The sequence below is a fragment of the Panulirus ornatus genome, chromosome 9 (genome assembly GCF_036320965.1).
Source record: "Panulirus ornatus isolate Po-2019 chromosome 9, ASM3632096v1, whole genome shotgun sequence".
In the NCBI taxonomy this organism is placed as follows: Eukaryota; Metazoa; Arthropoda; class Malacostraca; order Decapoda; family Palinuridae; genus Panulirus; species Panulirus ornatus.
Window position 1 is genome coordinate 10,782,703 of NC_092232.1, and position 25,732 is coordinate 10,808,434.

Consider the following 25,732-nt stretch of genomic DNA (forward strand, 5'->3'; position numbering starts at 1 on the left):
GGCCCGGCGGAGGTCATACCCGACGTGCCCATTTGACCCATAGCTGAGGTCCTCATGTATGGGGTAGGGGGGTGGTGACCCTTGAAATACCTGGTCATTCCTGTAGAGGTCTTCGGGTGTCCTCATACCCACAGCTCGGGGTGGGCCCAGGATGTTGGATTTGGTCGCTGGTTGACCAAGCTGTTGGAAGCCACAGCTCTCGGGCCTACACAGTCTCCAAAGCCTATATATAGGTATACTCTGCAGGTATATACTTGACCAGTGCACACTCAAACCGCCCTTACTTCCCCATCCCTCTCAATCTGCTATCCTAACCTCCTCCTCCTTACATCTCACCCTCTCCTCGTCTCGCCTCGCCTCGCCTCCCAGCAGGAGCGCGAGGCGGCCGATAATGGCCACGGTGACAGCAACAACACACTTGTCAAGTGACTACGACGGGCAGGCAGGCAGGCAGGCGGGAGGGAGGGAGACAGGTGGGGGGAAGAAACCATCACAAAGTTTCCTCCCTGGATTGCTAGAGAGACCGCTGCCACCGGCAGGACCTGGGCCAAGGACGTTGCTCCGGCAGCAGCGGCAGGAGGAAGAGGGAGGAAGGGATCCAGGAGCGCAGGATGGAGGCTACAGCTTAACTACACCTGCCAGGCCCCACGCTCTGGATTGGACGACACATTAAAAACACATTAAGTCTGTGCAGACGGTTATAGCCAGGCAAATGTAGGTGAATATGGGGAAAGTTACAGACGTGACCTGAGGGCCCAAGGCATCAGGTATAGAGAAACAAGTGCTGCTCAGGATGGACACACACACACACACACACACACACACACACACACACACACACACAGGATAGGTAGGGGTCAGGACACGCACATCGTGATCAAGTGTAACAGGGTAATGAGGAAGGATGGAGGGAGACAAGTTGCAGTATACGAGGCTGGTCTCTGGTGGGAGGGGGGTATAGAAAGCTGGAAGGAGCCATGTCCAGGATAGGGAGGGATGGAGGTATGGTGCAAGTCCAGGAGCGGTGCTGGAGGAGGAGGAGGAGAGGTGTGTGGGTGGATGGGAGGGCAGGTGGGTCCGTGACGGGTAATAAGGCATCAAAGTTTGGCCTAGTTGCCGGCCGCCACACCACGCCACACTACTGCCTGCCGCTGGTGACCCTCTCATCGATCACTGCGGCCACCGCTGCTGTGAGGGGTTGATCCCCTGCCCCCTCCCCCCTCCTCCTCCTCCTCTCACTCACTCACTTCCCCTCCCTCTACAATGCAGAACCCCCCAACCTCCACTCCGACCCGCCCCCGCACCTCTTCACCACACTTGCCCCTCTGCCCCCCCCCCCTCCCTTACCCCTAACGAAACACCTGCGCAGCAGCCCCGTGGACGAAACAGGTGTCTCTCGCCTGTGTCCACACACACATAGCTGCGCCGGCATCACTTGGCCATGAACACCTCATCACAGGACGAACGCCCTCTACCTGAGACGCTGACTGCTGCCGGTGTTGGTCGTGGTGGTACACCATCGTGAGGCGAGATACGGTCAGGTAAGATCCCAGGCCGAGCTGAGGGGATAGAAGATACCACCCCCTAACCCAGAAACCACCCACCTCCAGCACTACCGACACGAGCCTCCCCAACTCCAGCTTACAGTGAAGTCGCAACAGCCACGACCCAACCTACCGCTGTTGTACCTCAAATTGCAATGAAGTCTTTCAACATAATCCACCAGATCCACATATCAAGCTCTAATTCCACCGCAAAACACAAATGACCACCTCCTCAACTTCCTCTTTTACTCACATTGGCCAGATTTCGCACATCAGAACTGCTAATTAGGCTAGTGAACCTGTCGCTCTGTGGTTCTCACAGCAGCAGCAACAGTATCACGTTAACCCACCAATCGGGTAGTCTTACAAATAAGAGACGTTAGTAGGCAGTAGACTGCTGCGTCCCCTCCCCCCCCTCCGCTAGACAAGAGGTGAAACATGAGGTTGTCAAGTGTCAACTGGACACGCTGCAGTACTCCAGCGTCACACCGTGTGTTCACTTTTCACACGTTAAGAAACTTGTACACGAGTTGGCATCATTTTCACCAGAAAAGTTTGTGCTGCGCTAATTCTCATTTGCGGGGCTTGTATTGGCCTCATTTTCATTTGCTGGGCTTGTGCTGGCTTCATTTTCATCAATAAGGCTTGTGTTGGACTCATCTTCATTAATGAGGTTTGTGCTGGCCTCATTTTCAACAGCTGTGGTCTTGCCCACATCCACACACACACCCCGCTCAGATGACCTACAACGGCACAATTCACTTCGCCTACCTATAAATCACGCACGGCAACTGGTGACTCATAAGAAATTTCACTTTCTGACTGCCGGCATCTTACAGGCCTTCTACCCATCCCCAGGTGAGGGAGCGGTGCCTCTCGACATCTCCCTTGTTCCACAAGACCACAGCGACAACACACCCTCCACCCCTATCCCCTCTCCACCCAGTCTCCAAAACCAGATGTCATATGGGGACGTAGGGTGGGGAAGAAGAGATCTATACAAGTGCCACGGCCGCAACACAATGATACCTCAGCCATGGTCCCTTTCTGGAGTATTTCGAGGTATGTATATGAAAACAAGGAGTGAGGAATGCTGTCTTGTTTACATCACCCGCACATAAATGAGATACACTGTTGTGAAATTTGACAGTGCCCTGGGTCAAGTATTTCCAGAGTGTAACACACCAGCCTGTTTGTGGCAACTGCGTGGGCCTGTGGGGCGCGCCTTCCAACAGCTTCGGTGAACCACGCACCCAACCTAACCCCAGCAGCCTGGGTCCAGTCCAGATGGACTGTGGGAGGCAGAAAGCCGCCCCAAAGTCAACTCTAAGGTAACTTCAATTCCCTTTCTTACCTCTTCACTACGAGAGACCACATCGTCCTATACACCAATATATATAATAAATAAGGAAGACTCCCTTCCCTCCATCCTCCCAGGTCAACGCTAACCTGAACACCACGATATAATCACCCTGATTTTCCTGTAAAATGAGAGGGAAAAACCCCCTCGAATGAACGCCTAAAAATCACCCTGGTCATGTCGGCAGTGTAACCACAGTCCCATCTCCCGCTGGTTGTATCTGACCGGGTCCACCTAGACGTGGTCTGGACGAAGGAGGGGGACCTCGCCCTAAAATACCCCAGCACTATACTATACTACACACCCTAGACAAAAGAGTATCTTCAACTTGGAAATTCACACCATTCTAGAAACTCTTTTTCCTCGAGTCTTCTTCGTCCTCCTTGTGCTACCTTACCCCACCCGTCCAAATCAACGACTCAATTCAAGTCAGTCTGAGCTGTTGTCTAAATAGTGTCAAGTCGACCGTTCGTCCCCTCTGCGTGCACACAACTTGCCAAGATGGTGATGTACCGACCACCACAACGGAGCACACTCCTGCAGTCCTCCAGTTTTTTTTTTCTATTCAATTTTCATATTAATGAACGGTCCAAATCATTTGGAAAATGCGTTTACGTTCACCTCACAGCTTTACGCTCCACGTTTAACATTATGTGCATCCGTAATCTGTTCACTACGGTCACACACCGTCAACTTGAGCAGTTCTAAGGCGTTACCATCCACTGTGTCTACATTACGATGTTTTTAAAGGCTCAATCTCCCCAGTACAGCTCTTATCTCCCAACGAACTGCGCTCTTCTGAAGCCACGGCCCCCACAGGTCTGCTCACAGTTAATCGTAAAAACGCAAACAGACACATCACTCACGTCCCTTCACACAAGGGGAACACAAACACATCAGAAGATTTCCTTCACATTCTCGTCCGCGCACCACTGCAACCACCTTAACTTTATTAGGGCGTCAACACGTCTTTTACTTCGTGATCGCTCACTCACCCTGAATGCGCACAACAGAATTTCCTCACGGTTCAGCAAGGGATGCAAATCGCCAATTTCGAGTTGCAGGAAACTGTTCGTGCTCCTGCCTGCCTCAGAGCAATCAGAATCGTGTATATTCCCGTTTTCAGAGATCTGCCCTTGACTTTTACAGCGACTTACATTACCAAAAGACGAGTGGGGGATGTTCTTATTTACACCCCTTGTTTAGGACGGCCGAAACACACAGCTCGGCTGAGGATTATACTCACAGACGAGCAAACTAAAAACACCAGCATTATCAAACACCAAAACTGGTCGTCACTGCAGTCATTTACAGCTGCTGGCCTGTAAACATGAACCCGGTTAGCCTCGTTTTTCCACGACATCATCTAACATTATCCGTCCACGAAGAATGAGACGTCGTGCTGTCTTCGCTGACAAAAAGCTCCAGAGTTCATTAAAAGGCCGAAAATGTAGCGGGGGCTTGGCAGGGGTGGTGGTGGTGGTGGCGGCTTGGCGCGAAAAGTGAAACACGTGCCTGACAAGAGGTCACCACCACCCAGCCAGCCAGCCAGCTAGTCAGTCCCACACCGGGGCAATAAACTCTGGGGACACGACGGCTGAAGCGTTCCGTCACCCAGCGCTTTGACCTGACCATGGCAGGAGGGAACTTAGCACGTGCTAAAGTACAGTTTCCATTTACCAAGTCAAATGCGTCGCAGACTCGCGCCTCGTCAGAACGAGTTGTAATAAATTTGAATAGAGAGAGAGAGAGAGGCGGAGCGAGAGGAGAAAAAGAGAGAAATGAAGCCGCAAGAAACAGCGCGACGAACCCGATAAGTTAACACCGATCCGCTTACGGGGTTGTCATCAGACCAGAGGCCATGGATGACGCGTGCGTGCCAACAGGAGCTAGCGGTGTGTCACGCCGGCCAGGGGTGTGCTGGCGGGTGACGTTAATGGGACAGGGGGCTGCTGCGACCCGTAACAACATAACTGAAACGATAAGGGGGGTTAATAACGCAGCGTGGGATTAGTGCAGGCTCTCCAGCCATCACATAAGACCGGGTTCTATACACACACCTTCGTCCCTACAGACCGAGCTGTGAATGGGGTGAGGAGTTCTTAGAAGGCCTGGTAACCCAAAGTAAGGTACTACAGTGTCCGGTTAAGTCTTGGACACGAGCTCTCTCTTTTCCAACACACGCGAGTGTTGGGGGGGGGGTCAGTTAGGCAAGCCCCGGCCACCACAAACAACTTCACCATCACCCTTTTTTCCCCCCAGCCACTTTAAACGCGACGTTCAAAGCCTCGCTATAATGAGACCAACAAAGGAAGCAGCTGAAAGTAAACGACTGTTATCCCATTTTGTTATCAGTCTGTGAGGACAACTTCTCCCTACAGGCGGCGATAGATGACTTTATCTCAGGGAAGTCGCCATGTCCTATCTCACAGGAAGACACACTTACACCTGACAATCCGATGCCTCCTTCGCGCCACATTACCTGACAGGCAATACATCTCTACTGGGGCTATGGCGAGAGAGAGAGATAAACGAGGATGGCGCTTTACGTTCGTTAGGGAGGGGTCGTCTCAGGTTGCTAAGTGTCTGTGTGTGTGTGTGTGTGTGTGTGTGTGTGTGTGTGTGTGTGTGTGTGTGTGTGTGTGTGTGTGTGTGTGACGAAACACCATCACGCGCAGCAGTAATACTATATCCCTTTATATGGTCAGGAATGTCATGATCCAATAGCCTGGCGCCTGCTAGACCTGTGAACGTGGATACAACAGACTAAATAAAAGAACATCTGTGTGTGTGTGTGTGTGTGTGTGTGTGTGTGTGTGTGTGTGTGTTGCACGCCCTCCCCAGCTTCGCACTGTAAACATCATAAAATGGCATTAAGGCATTATGCTCCAGACAATATCAGCAACTCGATGCAAAAATTATTCCCCTTCTTGCAGACGTGATCGGATTATCATAAGCAGAAACCCTGTGTCTCGGGGGGAGGGGAGGGGGGTGTCACAGTAACGCAAGGAGGAGGGAAAGGTGATGCCCTCCCACGTCTCTCCTGCAATAATAATGTCATCCTCCCATGTCCACACGTTTCATAAAACAAAACCAGTTCCTCTAGTGCATTTGCCACATAACAACATGAGCATAAACAATCACACACACACACACAAAAGCACACAATAACACACAATATATATATATATATATATATATATATATATATATATATATATATATATATATATATATATATATATATTTTTTTGCTTTGTCGCTGTCTCCCGCGTTTGCGAGGTAGCTCAAGGAAACAGACGAAAGAAATGGCCCAACCCACCTCCATACACATGTATATACATACGTCCACACACGCAAATATACATACCTACACAGCTTTCCATGGTTTACCCCAGACGCTTCACATGCCCTGCTTCAATCCACTGACAGCACGTCAACCCCGGTATACCACATCGCTCCAATTCACTCTATTCCTTGCCCTCCTTTCACCCTCCTGCATGTTCAGGCCCCGATCACTCAAAATCTTTTTCACTCCATCTTTCCATCAGAATTGCGTCAAATATCTGACCGATCGATTCGGAAGTAAGAGACAGGCGCAGAATACCATAACCAATAAGAAATAAACATAGAAAAGTGAAAAATCATCCCACCATCCTTCTTGAAAAAAAAAAAACGGGCCAACAAATGAACAATTCCTGCGGGGAAATTCACTATTAATGTGGGTGAAAAAGTCAATAGTAGAGACAACCCTGAAATATAACTGGGGAAAGTTATTCAGAAGGCAATAATAAGCTCAGGGTACGAGTCTGCAGCGGCGGTGGTGGAGGGAGGGTGAGGGCGCGCCCTACCCAAGTACTGCTAAGCCAGTAGGAAAATATTAAAAGGTGTTAACACAGGAGGAGGGGTTGGTAGAGCGAGCATATACGCGATGATCACCTGGCGCACACACACACACACACACTACGGCAACATGACACACGCCAGGTTACCTGACGAGAGAGAGAGAGAGAGAGAGAGAGAGAGAGAGAGAGAGAGAGAGAGAGAGAGAGAGAGAGAGAGAGAGAGACGTTCATAACGTTTCAAATCGTGTCACTGATACCGTGGTCACCTGCGGTACCCCCACCCCCCTCGTTTATCTTGATGCAAAAAAAAAAAAAAAAAAAAAAAAAAAAAAAAAAAAAAAAAACGGGATGAGCAGAGAGGAAGAAAAAAAAAAAAAAAAAGGATTAAAAAAACGGGGTAACAGATCGTCAGAAATGACTATTCCTGACGATGACACGCACGATCATGTTCCCTCGTCGTGGACGCACTGGCAATGGTTGGAGGTTGGAGGAGGAGGAGGAGGAGGAGGAGGAGGAGGAGGAGGAGGGGGTTTGCATGGATGTTGCTTGGGGGAGGGGAGGGGGGGGGGGAACAGGGGCTGGTACTCTTGGTGAGGGTGGGGGAGCGTTGAGGGGTCGTGACTTGGAAGTAGGGAGGGTGAAGCAGGGAAGTGAGAGTGTGTGTGTGTGTGGCTGGTGTGCCCGAGAAACATAAGTGATGCTGGCGAGGCACGTGCGGCCCATCTATGGAGCGCGCTTACGCACCCCACAAATATGTGCGGCGCGTGTACATACACGGTGTGTGTGCCTCAGAGAGAGAGAGAGAGAGAGAGAGAGAGAGAGAGAGAGAGAGAGAGAGAGAGAGAGAGAGAGAGAGCGTTGTGTGGGCAACGTGTGCTACGGCATGACCGATGTCATCCACGGAACGAGTCTCCCACGAGATCCGCATGACTGTACTGCGTACTGCGGGCGCTGGCCCGCGCCCGGAGGTATGAGGGTGTACTGCAGCAGCAGCAGCGGCGCCGTGCTGGGGTTGGCAGGGAGGGAGGGACGTGTCACCTGTATCCCCCACTGACGTCATGCTCCAGTACCGCATGGCGTGATGGGACCCATTTATTATTGTACTGGTGTGTGTGTGTGTGTGTGTGTGTGTGTGTGTGTGTGTGTGTGTGTGTTGAGGTTGGTGGTGGGAGAGAACGGAATGGCTCTGGGGTTAGCGTGCGGCGTGGTGAGACTGGTGGCGTGTTCCGGGTCACACAGTAGTGGTGCGTGGTGTGGTGAGGACGCACAATGAGGGGTGGTGCGGTGAGGGTACAGTGGCGTAGCGTGGTGGTATATACACACGGTGAGGGTTAAGTGGAGGCGCGCCGCGGCGCATGGGGTGGTAGGTTACGTGCAAGACCCATAAAGTGAGCCTGGGAGGACAGCAGTGGTCGTGTGGTATACCAGGCAAACCTCCGCCCCCCCTTGATGGGTGGGTAAGGGGGGGAGGAACGGCAGCCAAGGCTTTACCGCAGCATATAACCTGCCCGCGTTACTGCCCTTCTGATGCGGCGCCCTTATCGTCCCTACGCACGGCGCGCGCCACATAAATTCAGCGGCGACAGCAACGATCACTTCAGCCGTGTTTACTGACGGCTGCCGCGCCAACATCCTGCCTCCGCCCGACCCTCCCGCCATCATTCACTCCCCGTCCTCCCGGAACTTTATATAAAAATGGAAGGCAAAGGGTTATTCTGCAAACCCGAAGCGCTATTACCCTTACAGTCAGAAGGCCAAATTCCTTTATTCGATTCTATTAAGTTTTATTCATATTCCTTTAATTACTCTTATTGATCTTATTACAGTGGCAATCAACGCAATTTGTAGTCCAACATGTGGTGTTCATTTATCCTAGTTAAGAGATCCTCCCACTCCTCCTAAAACAATGGTACCACGACATTAATGACACTACTTGCAACAGTATAACTTTCGCCCGACATGAATACCATATAAAAGCTTGAAAGGTGCCCTCGTAGGGAAGAAATGTGTGTGCCCTGGGAACATCCTACGAGGCCCGGTACCACTAATATACATTTAATCCCTTACGGTAATGACAACAATTGGGAGGGGAGAGCAGTATATGCGTTAGGGGACCGGTGTGTGTATGTAACCAACTGACGACAAATACAAGTTACGCAGAGATGCGCACACCGTCACACTACACAAGACACACCTGCAGCGTCACACAGCCTTGATCAATTCCGTCCACGCAGGAGGACTAGCCTAGTCGCTGACCGTGCTCGGAGGGTAGAGCTGTGCCCCTGACACTAACATTACGTTAATGAAAGGTGTAGTACAATACCGGACGGAAACATTTGTTAGGTAGGAGTATGCAGCATCTGAAGGAACGGCGAAACGCTACGTCATATGACCTTGCCACGAGCGATGAAAATAAAGGGGCAGTTAGGCTCTCAAAAAGAAAATGATAGGCTGGGTTCTGCGAACCTGTCACAGAGGGAAAACCTACAATAACGCATCATCATCAAATCCCCCGGGGGCGATATCACCCTGATATAAAATCTGCATCAGTTTACACTCTCTAGAGTCAGGAAAAACACCGGAGATATATCGAGAAGTTCCAGTCTGGAATGTACACTAAAAATTCATTCCTCACCGTCACAACGACATGCATGGAGGATATGAACGCACAGGAATTCACACACAGCAACACACAACCACTTCGTCCCCTCGAGGCTGTGTGTGATAGTGGAAGCGACATGAATATCACACATATTCATACCATCATCAATATCAGAAGGTGCCATGCCTGCTGAAGTCCTTGTGGGAGTGGGTCTCTTACCCCCCAACAGACCATGGGGATGGGTTCAGGCTGTTGGACTGGGTCGTTCGTCGACCAAGCTGTTGCATGCCGCAGCCCTCAGGCCCAAATAGCCTGGCCGGTACTGATACACACGAAACAGAAAACTGTTCACCTTCCGGGACCCTAAACCGTCCAAACCTTGACCAGCAAGTAACGTAAACACTTAGCGCCACCGAATTATGAAACTCAAGGTCGTGAACTTTGTACAAGACGCATCGCTTACGTAAGAAGAGGGTCACGCGATCTGACCTCGAACAGCCAGGCTGAGCGGAGGAGCAGTAACACCAGATCACTACGCCCATACCAAACCCACGAGAGCCACTCAACAGTCGCCTTTAAAGCATAAACGCGAAAAATAATTCAATCGCAAGGCCTCCTCGAGGTGCGAAACAATTAACTAGAACAGACTGAACGGAGTAGCATTTGGAAAGAAACTTACGCCTTGCAATGTATATGAACAAGATCCTAACGCGAGCGTAACACACACAAAAAAATACTGGTATGTACAATAGGAACTTGATAAAAGAAACGTCGGGGAGGGCTCTCCTCGACATGTTAACCTGCTCTTGCATCATGAAATATTAATTTCCCTGTCCAGTATACACATTCTCCTGTCTCTGATAACTAAAGAAGTATGAGCTCATGAATATTTCGACAACCAAATTTGCACGTAAATTATTCCGAGGTTGTGAACACCGGGGAATGTGTCCGTCCCCTCCGGAGCTGAAAATGGGGCCAGAAAACCCACTCTGGGGGTCGGAGAGAGGATTATGTAACGCCACCGTTACGAAATTAGGCCAGCCTTTAGGATTTTCCGGATCTCAATATACAACAACAAAAACAAAAGACCAAACCGAACTGTGGGTATGAAGGGTTTTCCAAGTGCTACAAGGCTACAAGTATGGCTAGTGACGTCGAAGTCATAACTGGCGAAGTCTTCCGATGGCTTCACTGTGTCTGGTGAACACTTCTTCGCCTTCCCCTGACGCAGGGGACTGTCGACCATTCGCCAAGTTGCGACCCACGACAGTCGACTTATATACCGGTGCCTATTTACCGCTAGGCGAGCAAGGACTACGGGTGTTAGACTCGTTTATCTGTCTCGCCCTGTCCAGGAATTGAGCCTGGGGACCTCTAGGCTAAGAGCCTAATTCGCTGACCACAGCGCCCTTGAACCTAGGGTCACTGTGGCCAGCGTTAAGAACCACCTCCAGGTCAAACAAAGGCTCAGGTGTGTGTGTACTGACTGACCTACCCACTCGAACCCTGACCATCACTCGTCCGTATGAATTCTGAGCTGGCCTTGGCCTTCTCTCACCTCCAGCCTGTGTGACCACCACCAACGCCTCACGTCATCCTCCAGGGAGACGTGCATGGTCATCATCATCATGGCAGGTTCTAAATGAGCACAGGAGCCTTGCTCCGGACATGCTCTGGGAAACACACACATTCAAGTTTCCCACAAGAACTCATCACAGCTGTGCATCTCAGTGATGATAGCTTTTTTCTTTCCCATTTTTTTTCCTGGAGATTCGTAGGTGTGTATTGAAAGGACGGCACCAGTTCAGTGTGAGCTTCAGATAACTGGTTATCGGCAGCTTAGGCTGGTGTTTCGTGTGTACAGCTGCGCAAAGCCCATCCCCGCCGTGAGTGGTAATGCCAACACACCAGAACCAGTTAGCATACCAGTTATGAGCAGACTGTCCAACAGGCGTAATAACATAACTCATTTTCACGTCAGATTAAGGAAGAACCCTTGGTCTGACGTGGAGGCCATGTCAAGTCCTGCTAACATGGTAAGCGAGAGAAATGGGGTAAACAGCATTTCAGGTGACATGATCTTATATCAAACATCTGAACGAGAAATGAACTCGGCCGTAAAACATAACGAAGGTGTAGAGAAATTCACACGCCCGCTTGAACATGAACACTTGGAACACTTGACCCCGAGGGTAAAATAGTTATTCCTCTACTACCTGGTGAGGTCTTTGCGGGTCTTCACCCACCACCCCCAAGGTTGTCTGGACTGGGTCGTCGGTCGACCAAGCTGTTGGAAGCCTCAACAGCCCTCAAGCCTACACAGCGCCCCCCGCAACAACCTGACGGGTCTAGTACACTTTGCAGGTACTTGTCCAGTGCACTCTTCAAACTTCTCTGCCTCCAGGACAAACAATGAACACGATTTCCATGTTATTTTTAACACCTAAAAATATTCGTTCCAAGATGATACCAAATTTCATCACACTTTTTCAGAATCAGGTCAAGAGCGACCGAATAACGAGAGAAGGGAGATGGCGGTTAGGATATGAAGACCTCCCCTCCAGGGTAAACAAGATGGGCTGGCTGGACCTTCAGTACTGACTCTGCCGTCCTGTGTAAGCGGGTCACACAAGAGACGCGTCCCATCGGTCGGTCGGCAGGCCCCAGCGAGGCAACAAATTAAGACTGGGGCTCAACACAGGCTAGGGGGAGGGGAGGGGAGACCTGAGAACAAACCCGAGTTAAAAAAAGAAAAGAAGAAAAAAGAAAGTTAATTACAGGAGCAGCAGAGAGTCTGTGCATTAGCGACGCCATATTCTGGGCCCTGTGTGCCTGGGCTTAGGTTGGCTCTTATTACACGCACGTAATTAGCCTTCCCCCCAAAAAAAAACTGGGAAAGAACTAATAACTTTTTCAAACCTATATTTCACCAGTAAACCCCCTTTCCTCCCCCTCCCACCCTGAAATACCCCATGCGCCCGAGTGGATACAAACGGCCTGATAAAATAAGAAAAGCCATCATGAAGACACACACACATCCCCCATTTCTTGGTAACCGACCATTATGCACATTCCAAAGACACGAGTAAGGAAGGAAGGAAGGGAAGGAGGGGCGGGCGGCTCCCCTGGTTCATGCTACAGACCCGGGGAGCACCACACTGCTGCATCAGGCGAGGCAGGCAGCCGGGAGGAGGGAGCGACGAGCCGTCCAGGTGTGACGCGTCGGGCGGGTCCCCAGGGCGGGCATCCCCGGCCTCATCTGCATATGAAAATCGTTCCATCCCAACATGCAAATCCCGCCGGAGAACTCTGGTCCGGAATTAAATAGCTTTTATGAGGCGTTGGAACGACAAAATGAATGCCAGGGGCTTGCAGCTGTTACTGCTGCTGCTGCAAATGTCTCAACACCTGCCTCTCTCTCTCTCTCTCTCTCTCCCCTCGAAGTGATCACCGCCCCAAAGAGAGACAAAGGGGGAGTGTCGTTATCTACGAGGACACTCCCACCATCAGGGGGAAACTGCGACGTCACGAGATACATAAGAGACATTCCAGAGCAAAAGGAGGCCGTCAACATGATGCATGACCGGCCAACGATGGGGGAGAGGAGAGGCCAGCAGCGAGCACATGAAGCAGGAGGAGGCGGACAGTCACACCAGACGGAGGGTAGGGTGGGAGGGAGTAAGCTAGCGCCAAGCAGGATACATTCCAGCAGTGGACCTACTGAGCGGTGGCAACAGCAGGGGGACAGCGCCGGGTATGATGCCGCATAAATCCCACAAGTGTGTGGACGGCAGCCAGGTATTGACACTCCTCCTCCTCATCGCCTTTCCCCCCACCCGACTATTTCCTTCCCCCAAGTCCTCCAACCATCACCCCCCTCAGTTACTCGTTCTCCTCCTCCTGTCACCCAACCTCAACTCTTCAAATGGCTTCACGCCACATAATATCCATCACTTACCATCTCCAATAACACTAATGAAACAATCCTTCAGGCCGGTGGCATCTTCACCCACCCACCGCGAGAGTGGTCGAGCACCAGCAAGTGCGTGTCGTCTGCTGCGGCAGTGGTTGGAGCTGTGGCGCTCCCGACGTCAAAACATCGCCTCTCGTGTACCGACTACTCAACAGGTGTAATATACATACACGTATGTACACACTATCAAAAAGGTGTAATATACATAGAGAGAGATATTGATGCAATGAAACGTAAGACAACCCGGTATTGTTCACCTGACTCAACGGGGCCGGTCAACATGTCATAAACCACCAGTTCTTTCTCCCCTGGAGGGCGCCGGCACCTCAACACACACACCATCAGGGACGAGTGCCATGGTGCTGAAACACGAGTGTTCCACGACGCACCCCCCCCCCCCCATCCGCGACACCACAACGGATACCTTGCTAGTGTGTCACCGTGTCCTAACAAGCCCTGGACTGAGGGCGATGGATACCATGCAAGTGTACCACGGACCACCTGAGTATGTGAGCGAAGAAGCACCACGATACTTTACAAAACCGTGGCCCCCGCCTCATGACTATCGTGGGGGACCCCAAACTTGGCTTACGCTCGCCTTATGTAAACACCAACATTCCAAAGTGCCTTTGTCTGAGACATGTATACCCTTGCCTTATTCTGATTACCGTCGCCTCAGTAACTGGACATAAAAGTTTGGCTAAAACCTAAAACCTTGTCTGCTTCAGCGGGCTCGTCTCTTAAGCTAACAAGTCGATCGGAATCCAACACGCATGGCTGTTCCTCTGGGTCAACTAAGCTGTTCGTATCTGCACCTTACACGTTGGCTCGCAGCCAGCAGGACTCGAGCACGGCGGTATAACCCTTGAGCCAAACCGGAGTGACCTTCGGTTGTCATAACCCGACCTCTGACCTCATCATTCAAGGGTCTGGCCAAAGGCCATGCCATCTGCCTAAATAGGTCGTACCGTCGTACTCACGAGGCTGGCCAGCCAGTCCCCCGAGGCTAACACTATCTTCCGCAAATAACATTCACGGCGTCTCTACTTTTGACGAAGACTCTAAAATACTTCAAATTTCTCACTCAGGTCCCATCCATCAAGAATTCAATCGTTCTTTTTGTCTTTTATCAAAAGCAACCAGGACTTTTCACGTCGCCAGTCCTCGGGTTCAAGATGCTCCACTAAGTATACAAAAGTGTAGCCAATGACGAGAGGACGTTATGTCACAACGGCCTATCCTCGTGTGGCTGGTCTCAACACACAACCTACAGGAAGCAGCAGCAGCCAATCGCAAGCCGCGAAGCCACATCTCGAGGGGGAGGGAGCTGGGACACGGGTAGTGCTCTCGGTCCCTGTTACTATACGAGTATCGGGTGTAAGTATACCGCAAAATACCATTAGTAGAGTCCAATTCTTCTCAAGAGTATCATCACGCTCCGGAAATCAAGACTTGCCTTCAACGATGGCGAGGTTGATGTGCCTGGCCACGGCGCCGCCCTGCCCTCTCAGGAATTTCCAGAATACATAACCCGCAAGACGTTCTCCTCGATTCGGAAAAATAACCCAACTTTTTTCCAGGAGTTTTGGGAAAACTTCTTTTTACTACGCCACGACTGGAATTCGTAACTTGTTTCTGCAAGATTTTTGAGGCAGTTAACGCTACTTCCCTCATGCAGAAGCGAAAAACAACTACATACACACACACACACACACACATTATACCTCGTCCCTCGCACAGATTCTTCGTTCCCAGGACTAACGGCGGCAAATAAGACGCGCATTCAAACTTCGACAGCACAGACGTGATCCTAAAATCACATCTCTCCTCACCCCAGCAGCCGGGTGTCAGCCAGGGGAAAATAATAACGTCACGGCTGGATCGAACACCCACACGACTAACCTCCGCATCTTGCTGGAAATTTTACGTCGCTCCTAAATGCTGACGTCTTCCTCCACATACCCGACGGTTCTGGAGGTCTTCTACCCTCCTTCCCAACAACTCTGTCTGGCACCCTTACCTTCCCTTCCCCTTACCTTACGATGATTCTGGAGGTCTACCCAACAGCTGGGTCTACCCAACAGCTGGGTCTTAGCCCAAGCAGGAGTGCTGTTCCTAGTCAGACTGCGAGAAGCCGTGGCCCGTGGGCCAGTTTGTGGATACTCCGCCACTAGTCAAAAGCTGTTGATGTCACATGATATCCCCCCCCCCCCCTCCGCCATTAGCACCCAAATGTCCTTCTACAGTCAGAGAGAGACAGCGAACCCGTGATCTCGAGAATATACCCAACCAGATAGCCCAGCAGACCATGGATGGACCTTTACACTGTTACCTCAGGTTATACCAACAGATCTTCCCCACGTACCATGTGTTGTTCTACCCGGTGTTACACCACACGTCAAGTCGGCCCGGAATGCCTCACTTCATCCTCTTTAGGGACGTCTGTCAATCTTCGACCCTTGAGCACGCTCCGGTGTGAAAAAGTAAATAACCTCTACCCACCGACACTGTAAACAATGGGAAAGTTAAGGGGCCCTTAAGGGTCACGAAGATGGCCAAGACGCCATCATACCCAAGGGGTGCTGTACCGTCGTGCTCATGTGACTACAAAGTGCTCCTCCTCCTGCTATATGCCATCAGCTCTGAGAAGACAGCGACCAAGGGATCACGGACGTGGTACAAAACTGGTGGCATCAACCAGCCGGCAACCTCCTGCACCCTGACCACACACACACACACACGTTAACTCCACACTTACACTTCGTCCTGCACTACTCCAACATACCTTGAGGTGTTTAAATGTTATCTCTGTGCCTCCCTAATCCTTGGGAATGAAATCAATGAACAAGGACAGACAGACAAGACAGTTATCGTATTAAAACTAGCAAACTTCACAACATCCACATTCCCAAAATTTTTCAATCAATCCACAGGTCCCTTCCACCCTGAAGCTTACAGCTGTAACACACACACACACACACACACACACACACACACACACAAAAAAAAAAAAAAAAAAAAAAAAAAGTTAACCATGAACTTCAGAGATACGACATAACGCGTCCCCCATGTTCGTCAACTATCATCACTTTCCATCACCTGTCAACGGTTTCCATACATTTCTCGTCTATCTCCCGTTACTGGTGGATGATACATATGACTGGAAAACACTAATTCAGTCCAAGACAAAGAAAAAAAAAGTTACATACTTCATGACTTACCTACCTGAGAGAAGAAGGCATAATATCAGAGTTCGATCGTATGAGAAAAAGATAACAGGATGCGTATAAACTGCAGGACTTGGTTGGTCGAGAATACGGGATTACGGCTGGGGTCAGGAAGACATGTTATCATACCAGCTAAAACTAACTTACCTCCTCTCCCTATCGCTGCTCCTAACCTACAACCCTCCCTCTTAACCTACTCGTGCTCGAGCATCAACTACCCTCCAGGTCGGGAGGTGATGGTCACAACCCTAGTTCCTTTCATCAACACCCACTCACTACCTCCTGTCAGACAACACCCATTCACTCCCTCCCTCCTGTCAGAGGTGTCAGTACCAACCACAGTTCCTTCCAACCACTACCTCCCCCCCCCCCTCCTGTCAGAGGTGTCAGTACCAACTATAGTTCCATCACCAACCACCTCCTCCGCTTCCTGTCAGGTGTCAGTATCAACCACAGTTCCTTCCAACAACCCACCCCTTCTCCTCCTGTCAGAGGTGTGAGTACCAACCACAGTTCTTTCCACACACCCCGCCCCCTCCTGTCGGAGATGTCAGTACCAACCACAGTTCCTTCCAACAACTTTCCACTGTCATATGCCATTACCAACTAAAGTTCCTTCCAACAACCTTCCGATGTAAGACACTAACCCCAATACCTTCCAGCAACCCTCCACTGTTAACACACCTCATTACCGACCCATTCCTTCCTCCGACCCTCCACTGTCATGTGTCAACACCTTCCAGCAACCCTCCACTGTCAACGGACCTCATTACCGACCCATTCCTTCCTGCCGACCCTCCACTGTCATGTGTCAACACCTTCCAGCAACCCTCCACTGTCAACGGACCTCATTACCGACCCATTCCTTCCTACGATCCTCCTACTGTCATGTGTCAATACCTTCCAGCAACCATCCACTTCCTTCCTACGATCCTCCACTCATATGTCTCCGCAAACCACAGTAATTTCCAACCATCCCCTACTGGCAGTATCAATCCACCCCATAAAACTTAACTCTCCACAGTCAACAAACGTCAGTACCAAACCCAGTTCCTTCCAACATCCCTCCGCCTTCACTATCAAATAACAATACGACTACATATCTTTACCCACTGCGCACATCTTACAAATCCTACAACAATCGCCTCTCGTACAAAAAAAAAAAAAAAAAAATTCAACGGGACAAGAAACACGGTGTGTACATACCTTCTCCTGGGCTGGTTGTCATAGTCGTTGAAGCCACCGTAAGGGCCGTTCTGTGAAAGGAGAAACAAACGTTAGTTGACCCAGCGAACGGTATGGGTGTGGTGGTAGAGTACAGGTTGGGCGCCCTTCCAAGATATTAATCACGGTACTATGGCTCCCACCTCGACGCAAAACACTACCACTATTATCTACAGGTAACACAACATTACAACTGACTTTTTGTTATACTGACTCAGGAACAAATACTGATGGGTAGAAAATAAAAATAATTATTTCCTTAGATTACTAATATTAAGAATAAAAATATTAGTTGTCATATCTGAGCGTTATCATGCCAAGCGGGACATGGGGAGAAAACGTGCGACATGCGAAGTGAGAAGCAGATAGAGAAATGACCCAACACGCGTCTCTCGATCAGGTCTACTGAAGTTCCTCGAGGGACAAGGGGAAAAAAAAAAAAGGGTGTCCCTTGGGATGCAGATAACGATCGAGGAGACAAAACAGTCGTAAGAGAAGAGGGTCCGTAGCACGCAAAGACCTGGCGGGTGTCTCCAACGAATCGTTCGTGCGGCACCAGGACCCAAGCTGCCGTGTTCATACCGGGGTCCTCGCCGCCTCCTACAACCAAGTCTTATCGCGCGGTAAACCTCCGCGGCATAAAGGCCAAGAGCCTCATTAAGCGGGCCTCACCGCTCCCAGACCTTAGTAGGACACTGCCAACACACGCCATTACTTACCTTCCAACACGGCCCATAATGTGTACGATCCCACCGCCACCCCACCATCCCTCCCTCCCGACGACAACAAAACCCACAACCTCACAGTGCAGGGAACGTTTGACACGTGCTGAGGACACCCGGAGGGTGAAGCACTCGCCACCACGAACCTTCCACCAAGAGCACTTCAGCTCTGTGTGTGTGTGTGTGTGTGTGTGTGTAGGCGGCTGGGCGCGCGTGTGCCACAACACTCGTCCCACCGGCACCGTGAGCGCAGAATTCCGGTAATTACAGGTGCGGAGTGTAAACACACCAAGGATAATGACCCGAGAAGGGAGGGTGCGGGGTTTTAGAGGAAGGAGGAGGAGGAGGAGGAGGAGCCATCGACAGGAACCCCCTGCTTGACTAGCGGCGCCAGGAAAGGCGAAGATAAACATACACACACAAGCCCCCCCAGGCCACGGATAAAAGTAAATCATTCCCCACCCCACCAAAAACACACACACACACCATCGACATACAACAGAAATACTTGTGTATGGCGTAGGTCATATGCATGTATGTGATACAGATGTAAATACCTATAAACCAGTGACATCCTCAAATGGGAAGGGTATGACCATATATATATATCCCCCTAAACAAGGTGAGGGGGAGAGCATCGTCGTATCCGCCCCCCATATATACATATATATATATATATATATATATATATATATATATATATATATATATATATATATACACACATACACACACACGAGAGAGAGAGAGAGAGAGAGAGAGAGAGAGAGAGAGAGAGAGAGAGAGAGAGAGAGAGAGAGAGAGATCACCATATACCATCCTGTTCATTACCGTTCGTCTCCCCGGCTGCCCAACTTCGCTCATACCGCTAAATCGAGACCCGGGTCAGCGGGCAGGAATGTTGGTGGAAGGGAGAGGGGGAGGCGTACGGCGTCCCCCGGCTACCTGGGGCTTATCCTGCGAATCTCGGCGAATCCCACGTCTTGCGGGCCACACCTCCCAACTACCACCACTCTCACTCCGGAGATAAATTACCCCAGCCCCCGCACCTCGCTGGCCTTCCTCGGGCACACCGGAAATAACCTCTCCACGCCTTCCCATCCTCCAGAACCTGACGCGCCCTCTCCCCTCTTTCTCTCTCTCCTCCCCCTAAACCAATGGCACACCTCCCACCCCAATACTAAACCCTTACTCATGTCTCCCCTACACCTTGTGTGCTGCTGTCCCACATACGTAGCCTTACACTACTTTACATGTCTTTCCTCCACTCACAAGTAAGACCGCAGTCTTTCCAACACGGCGAACGTCTTCCCCCTTCCTCCTTGCTCCTCCAACATTTTCTACAACTCTTTGTCCGCCTCTAGCCTCCTCTGTACTCCTTTGCCAAAGAAATGGTTCTTGCTCAACAACCTTCAAAGGAAGACTAGCCCCGCACCCCCTCCCACCAACTCTTTCTACTCGTGTTGAGAGAGATTCAGCGGCACCTTGCCTTTGAATGTGTACATGGGGAGGGAGGGGGATCACAAGCCCACCATTCTATGCCAACAAAGCCAGAGATTTACTCGTGCCGCCCTCCCTCTCTCCCCTCCCCCCAATCCCAACTCCCGTGCACACTCCAAAAAGCTACTCCCTATCTTCCAGCCCCCACCACAACTAATCTCCCCCCCCCCCCCCCGGCCCGCCCGCCCAACCCTCACCATTTCTTGTCTACTGCCACCCACCCACCTCCTCCTCCAGCCAGTATCTCATCTCCAGCACAAAATTACTTCCTTGTCCACCCCCAACCTCCCATCACATCAAGAAGTTTTTCTCTTTTTCTCAAACTAGTCTTACGAGGGCACGTTAATATTTTTGAGCGAGACCCTCTCCGGGTACCGAGGAGTCGTCACTTTCCACCCGATCCTAAGGGCAGGGTCAAAGGCCAGTGCCAGTTCACAATAACCCAGGCTCGTGTCGTATGTACTGCTCGAGGGAACCGTGTGGCGTTATAGGAAGAGCCGGGGAGAGGCGTAAAGTCACACACCGTCTGCTGCAGCGCGCCACCGTACAATCTTCAATACTCTTCATCGTCAACCGTAAATGACAACGAGAGCCACACAAGCCTGGCTATGCCCCGGCTATCAGCACGACCTTAAAACCATTCCGCTCGGGGTAACACTCATTAACATGACACTGGATATAGAGCTCGGATCCCTATACATATATACATACTTCCCAAAACTCATTCCCTCAGGAATAATGGGAATATTCCAAGGCATTTCTAAAGCAGGATAACGTGAAAATAAATGTAGGCAAGTGTGCGATGATCTGTGCCTGCTAGGTTTTCCCACTCCACTGCGAATAGGCAGTACGTACACAGTTTCTCCTGTACCACACAGTCAACAGTGTACAACCACTCTGTATTATAATTGTCCTACCGGCACAACAGGTACACATGACTCCTGCCACAACGGCTAACAACACATTGTCAGCCGTGGGCAAGTGCACTGACACATGCGAGCGGGACTCGCCTACAACCAGTGGAGCAGCGCTCCCTCCCACACCACTGCCAACGGTGAGTACAAAACTAGGATGGGGGGTGTGGGTGTGTGAAGAGAAGGTCAGGCGTGATGTAAAAGTTAGATGATAATGATATCAAATGGAAAGAGAAGCATGGGGAGGAAATGTTACAAAGCTGGACATTATGGGGAAGAAAAAGACCAGCGAGAGAAGAGAAAGGCAAGTGACAGACTGGTAGGGTGAGGCACGGAGCCAGAGAAGGGATACGGAAATGCTGTGACAGGAGGAGGGTGAGGGGGAAAGGCAGGGGCAAGAGAAGGGCGAGAGAAAGGTTAGGAAAGAATGGAGAGTAGGGGAGGAAAAGGGCAGGAGAGATGAGAGGGGTGGAGGGGAGCGGGGCGAGTGAGGTATGTTGCCAGCATCAATATTCCGTCAGGGGGGCTGGCGGCGTGTACAATAATCTAGCGCCCAGCCAGACACACCACCACCACCACCAACCACCCGGGGCAAACCTAATAAAACCTACAGTAATTCCCGGGCTCTGGAGCCTGCCTCCTACCCACCCACCTCCCGTAATGAAACCTTCCCGGCCCCCGCTATTCACACTAATTTGCCGCGGCCGCCCTACTCCCAGTAGACAATTATTAAATTCGGCCCCGCCTGCAGGATGCCAGGCTCCGGAAGCCTCAAGAAAAACGCCAAGTTATCGAGGAAACAATCGCGATGCTCGTTCCTTCCCCCCACCGACACTCGTCGTATACACCAGTTCCTTCCCCTCTCCCCCCACCACACATTTCCCCCCTTCCTCCTCCTCCTCCTCCAGCAGCACCAGAACACGCCACTTACATCCTCATACGCCACTCAGGGTCCACGGTACCACCTCTACACGAGGCACGGGGTTGGGGGGGGGGGGGGGGCAGAGACGACTGTAACATTCCCTCCCCGTAATGCACACACATGGCGCCCACAAGGGGAGGGACGATGCGCTTGCACTACCACAGTGTGATCTTCTCATCCTGTACTGTGTTACACCAAAGGCTTGGCTGTACCGGATAATAATAATAATAAGCCGGAGACATTTTCAAAAGGCTCACTATGTACATTCTAAAGGCTCAAGGCAGTGTCAAGCACAAGCGATCACATACATCCATTACTTCACGGAACCCACAAATCCGTCCTCCGTCCGCATTACGACCGTAGGCAGCAGCGCCAACTCCCGCTGATATTCCGAGCAAGAAGCTCCTCTGTCCCACATCCCTGGCTCTCAAACAGCTCTCTCATGCACGACCCACCCACCAAATGTGGACCTTTTCCGTTACACACAAATGAAAAAAGAAAAGGCACAGGAGCGTTCATCATGGTCGGATGTGAGGGTGAAAATAAAGTCCCTCCCCCAGCTCTTAAACTGATGATAGAGCTGCCTCTTTAAGGAAGACAGATTGTAGTTGTGGAAAAACATGGAGTAGGAAAGAGAAAAAAAAAAAAAATACTTGCACGGTCCATCCGTGGATGGAGAGAGCAAGCACCTGCCGCCTCAAGAGAACCACAGACACGGACCGAGGGGGGGGATCTTTGTTTTACTCCCTGCACCAGCACCTCGCACACCAGTTGGCTCTAAATGAGCTCGCTCTTCCATCCCTCTTAAGATGGAACCTCGACCGCCGCATCACCCTGACCATCCCGTGTACTTGCCAGAGCATGACGGAGGACACGGCGCGTCTCCCGTCCCCACCAGTCAATTAATACCTCGCCCCTCTTACCGTGAAGCCAACCCACGAATAATCCTCTCATCACACTTTCACACAGCACAGTCTATCCCCGGACACCATCCCTCCCCACCTCACCTAGCCTTCCTCACTTTCAAAAGCCAAACAATCATCTCCCCAGTGCAGTAGTGCCAGCCAGCCTCTCTCACCCCTCCGGATGGACGGGGTGAGGGGAGAAGACGCGCGTTGGGTCCATAATGGAGCATGAGAGCATTTCTGAGTACTGTCTGTCCTGAGTAGCAGGAGTCTCTCTCTCTCTCTCTCTCTCTCTCTCTCTCTCTCTCTCTCTCTCTCTCTCTCTCTCTCTCTCTCTCTCTCTCTCTCCCAAGGGTGTAGGTCTTCTCCCCCTAGCTTTTACCATTACTCCACCACCGGCAGCATTATCCCGCACTTCCCCGGCCTGCCACCCAACTCACACCTTCACTGTCGCACGCTTCACACTAAATCCCTTGAGCACGCGGCGGCGGTCCTCGAGCACAGCGGTATACGATCTTGGCTGTGATGGCCTGGCCGCACAACCTGACAACACAAGGGTGATGGCAACGCCTTCGTAAACTTTGTCGTCAAGGGTCGCACCGTTATGGTCGAGGACTCCAATGATACGTATAGCCTCTTCCTCCTCCCTCCTCCTCCTCCTCTTCAAACATTTCGTATTTGTTCTGGCAATTTTCCCTCCTCCAGTTTCAACCCCCAACTATTATCATGTTGGGAAGTCTTGCAAGGCAGCCACTTCACCCAATTGTAAAATGGGAGGTCCAATCTTTCTCGAATACAATATTCCTGAAACTTGATAGTCAAGAGGTAACCCTCTCCTCCAAACCCCCTTTACAATAACCTCCCTACCAAGGGAGGCCTCCTTTGCTCCCTCCCTCGCTTCGCCTCCCGAACCAGAGCCAGCCAGCCAGCCCACCCATCCTCCCCTAATCTAATTCGTCAATTAGCCACACGACAGAGAACGGAAAGACGCTAACGTTTCCACATCTTTAATAGGCTCATTGGCAGAAACGATGATCTTAGTCTCGTGGTCCTGCTGCCAACACTACACGATAGTTGTAGGGCTATCATCACCACGCTATCAACCTCTCTGATAACACACACTCAAACTTTCGACTGCCTTTGTTCAACAGACATTCAAGGATTTTCCCATCTTTGTTCAGCAGACATAGGCTTGCCCTCTCTTTGTTCAACAGACATTCAAGGACTTTCCCATCGTCGTTCAGCAGACACTGGTTTGCCCTGTCTTTGCTCAACAGACATTCAAGGATTTTCCCATCTTTGTTAAACAGACACAGGCTTGCCCTGTCTTTGTTCACAAGACATTCAAATTCAAGGCTTCTCCAGCCTTTGTTCGAAAGACACTCAGGATTGCCCCATATTTGTTCAAAGGACATTCATGCTTGCCCTGCTTTTGTTCAACAGACACTCAGGATTCCCTCGTCTTTGTTCAACTGACACTCAGGATTGTGCCTTTGTTCAACAGACTCGGGCTTCCCGTCTGTTTTCAACAGAAAGTCTCGTTTCTCCTCTCTTTGTTCTGGATATGGCCACCCCTCCAGCCATCTGGCTTTACTGTACACTATACAACATCGTTCGTCTCTCTCTTCCCCTCTACTACCCTCACCCCGCGTCATCCGTGCAGCGTCCAGTCGACACCTCCTCCACAACACTCTCTTTAATTCTACACACATCTCCCGTGCAGCGTCCTCCACAACACACTCTTTAATCCTACACATCTCCCGTGTGCACCATCCAGTCGACACGTTCTCCACAACACACTCTTTAATCCTAAACATCTCCCGTGTAGCGTCCAGTCAACACCACAACACTCTTTAATCCTACCAATCTCCCGTGCAGCATCCAGGCGACACCTCCTCCACAACACACGCTCTAATCCTAGACAACACCCATGCAGCGTCAACACCACATCCACAACACTCTTTAATCCTACACCTCACCCGTGCAACGTCCAGTCAACACACTCGTTAATCCTACGCCCACGACATCCACTCTCCATCTCGACCCCCTTTTCCTTCCATTAATCCTTTCATCGCCCACTCATCCCTCCTCCTTCCCCAACTAAACCCCTACACACACAAAAAAAAAATAGTCATCCATTCTTCTCCATTCAGGCCCTCCCTCTACGCCATGGGTCAATACGGATCAGCAGAAATCTTCTCGTTCCAGCTGCTCATAAAACTGACCACGATCTGCGAGTCTAACTGGTAATTTCATAACATTACTCTCATGGTCAAGGTTCTCCAATTAGTTGTTTTTGTTACTCGTGGCTTCGTTCTAAATTCTGCCCGGTGCGCGCTTCAATTGTGACAATTACTTCAATTACAGATCACAGGAAGCGATGAAGTTAAATCATACTGTAACTGATGATCATGATGACGATGTTAAGGTGACTAATATTACAGACTTAAAAAAAGGTACTTGTCTAACCGACAAAATTCAGTTACAGGGCATGTCTGTCAATCTCTCTATCTATCTATCTATCTATCTACAATGTTCGCCCAACTCAATGTTTACACCACGAGTGGAAAGTGTACTCCACGTCAAAGAACATCTTCCTGCTGCTGGAAGGAGCGCAACCTCGGGCTGCAGGGTTAACAACCAAGAATCTTTAATAGAAATTATTCCTAGGGAAACTGTAAATACAAGGTAAACACACTATACTCGTTTCGCAGTTTCCCCGCGTTGAAAGGTAGCGCATACGAGTCGACGAAGAATGGTCACCTCGCGTCAGGTCTCTTGTCCTTGTCATCTATAATGTACTGCAACCACCACAGCCACAATGCTATATATGTAATGTAAAAGCTAGACCCTGGCAGAACTCTTGTGACAAACACCGCTAGGTTTTAAAGAGTACGCACTGTAAGTACTGGGTTCCCCCCTACAGGCCATGCCTACCACTGGCAAAAGAGCAGACGGGTCTAGGGTATCTAACGGGCCGCGATACGCAGCACA

At 50.6% G+C, this 25,732-nt stretch overlaps 1 protein-coding gene across 21 annotated transcripts in view; it reads right to left on the bottom strand.

Annotated features, from left to right (window-relative positions):
* The window catches only part of sm (heterogeneous nuclear ribonucleoprotein L), a 443,801-nt gene that overhangs the window by 207,237 nt on the left and 210,832 nt on the right, over positions 1–25,732 (bottom strand). For all 21 annotated transcript variants that reach the window (XM_071664637.1, XM_071664635.1, XM_071664627.1 and 18 more), the window contains one exon: positions 17,758–17,807. In XM_071664637.1, the coding sequence (XP_071520738.1) occupies positions 17,758–17,807 (50 nt within the window). The remainder of the gene's footprint in view (positions 1–17,757; positions 17,808–25,732) is intronic.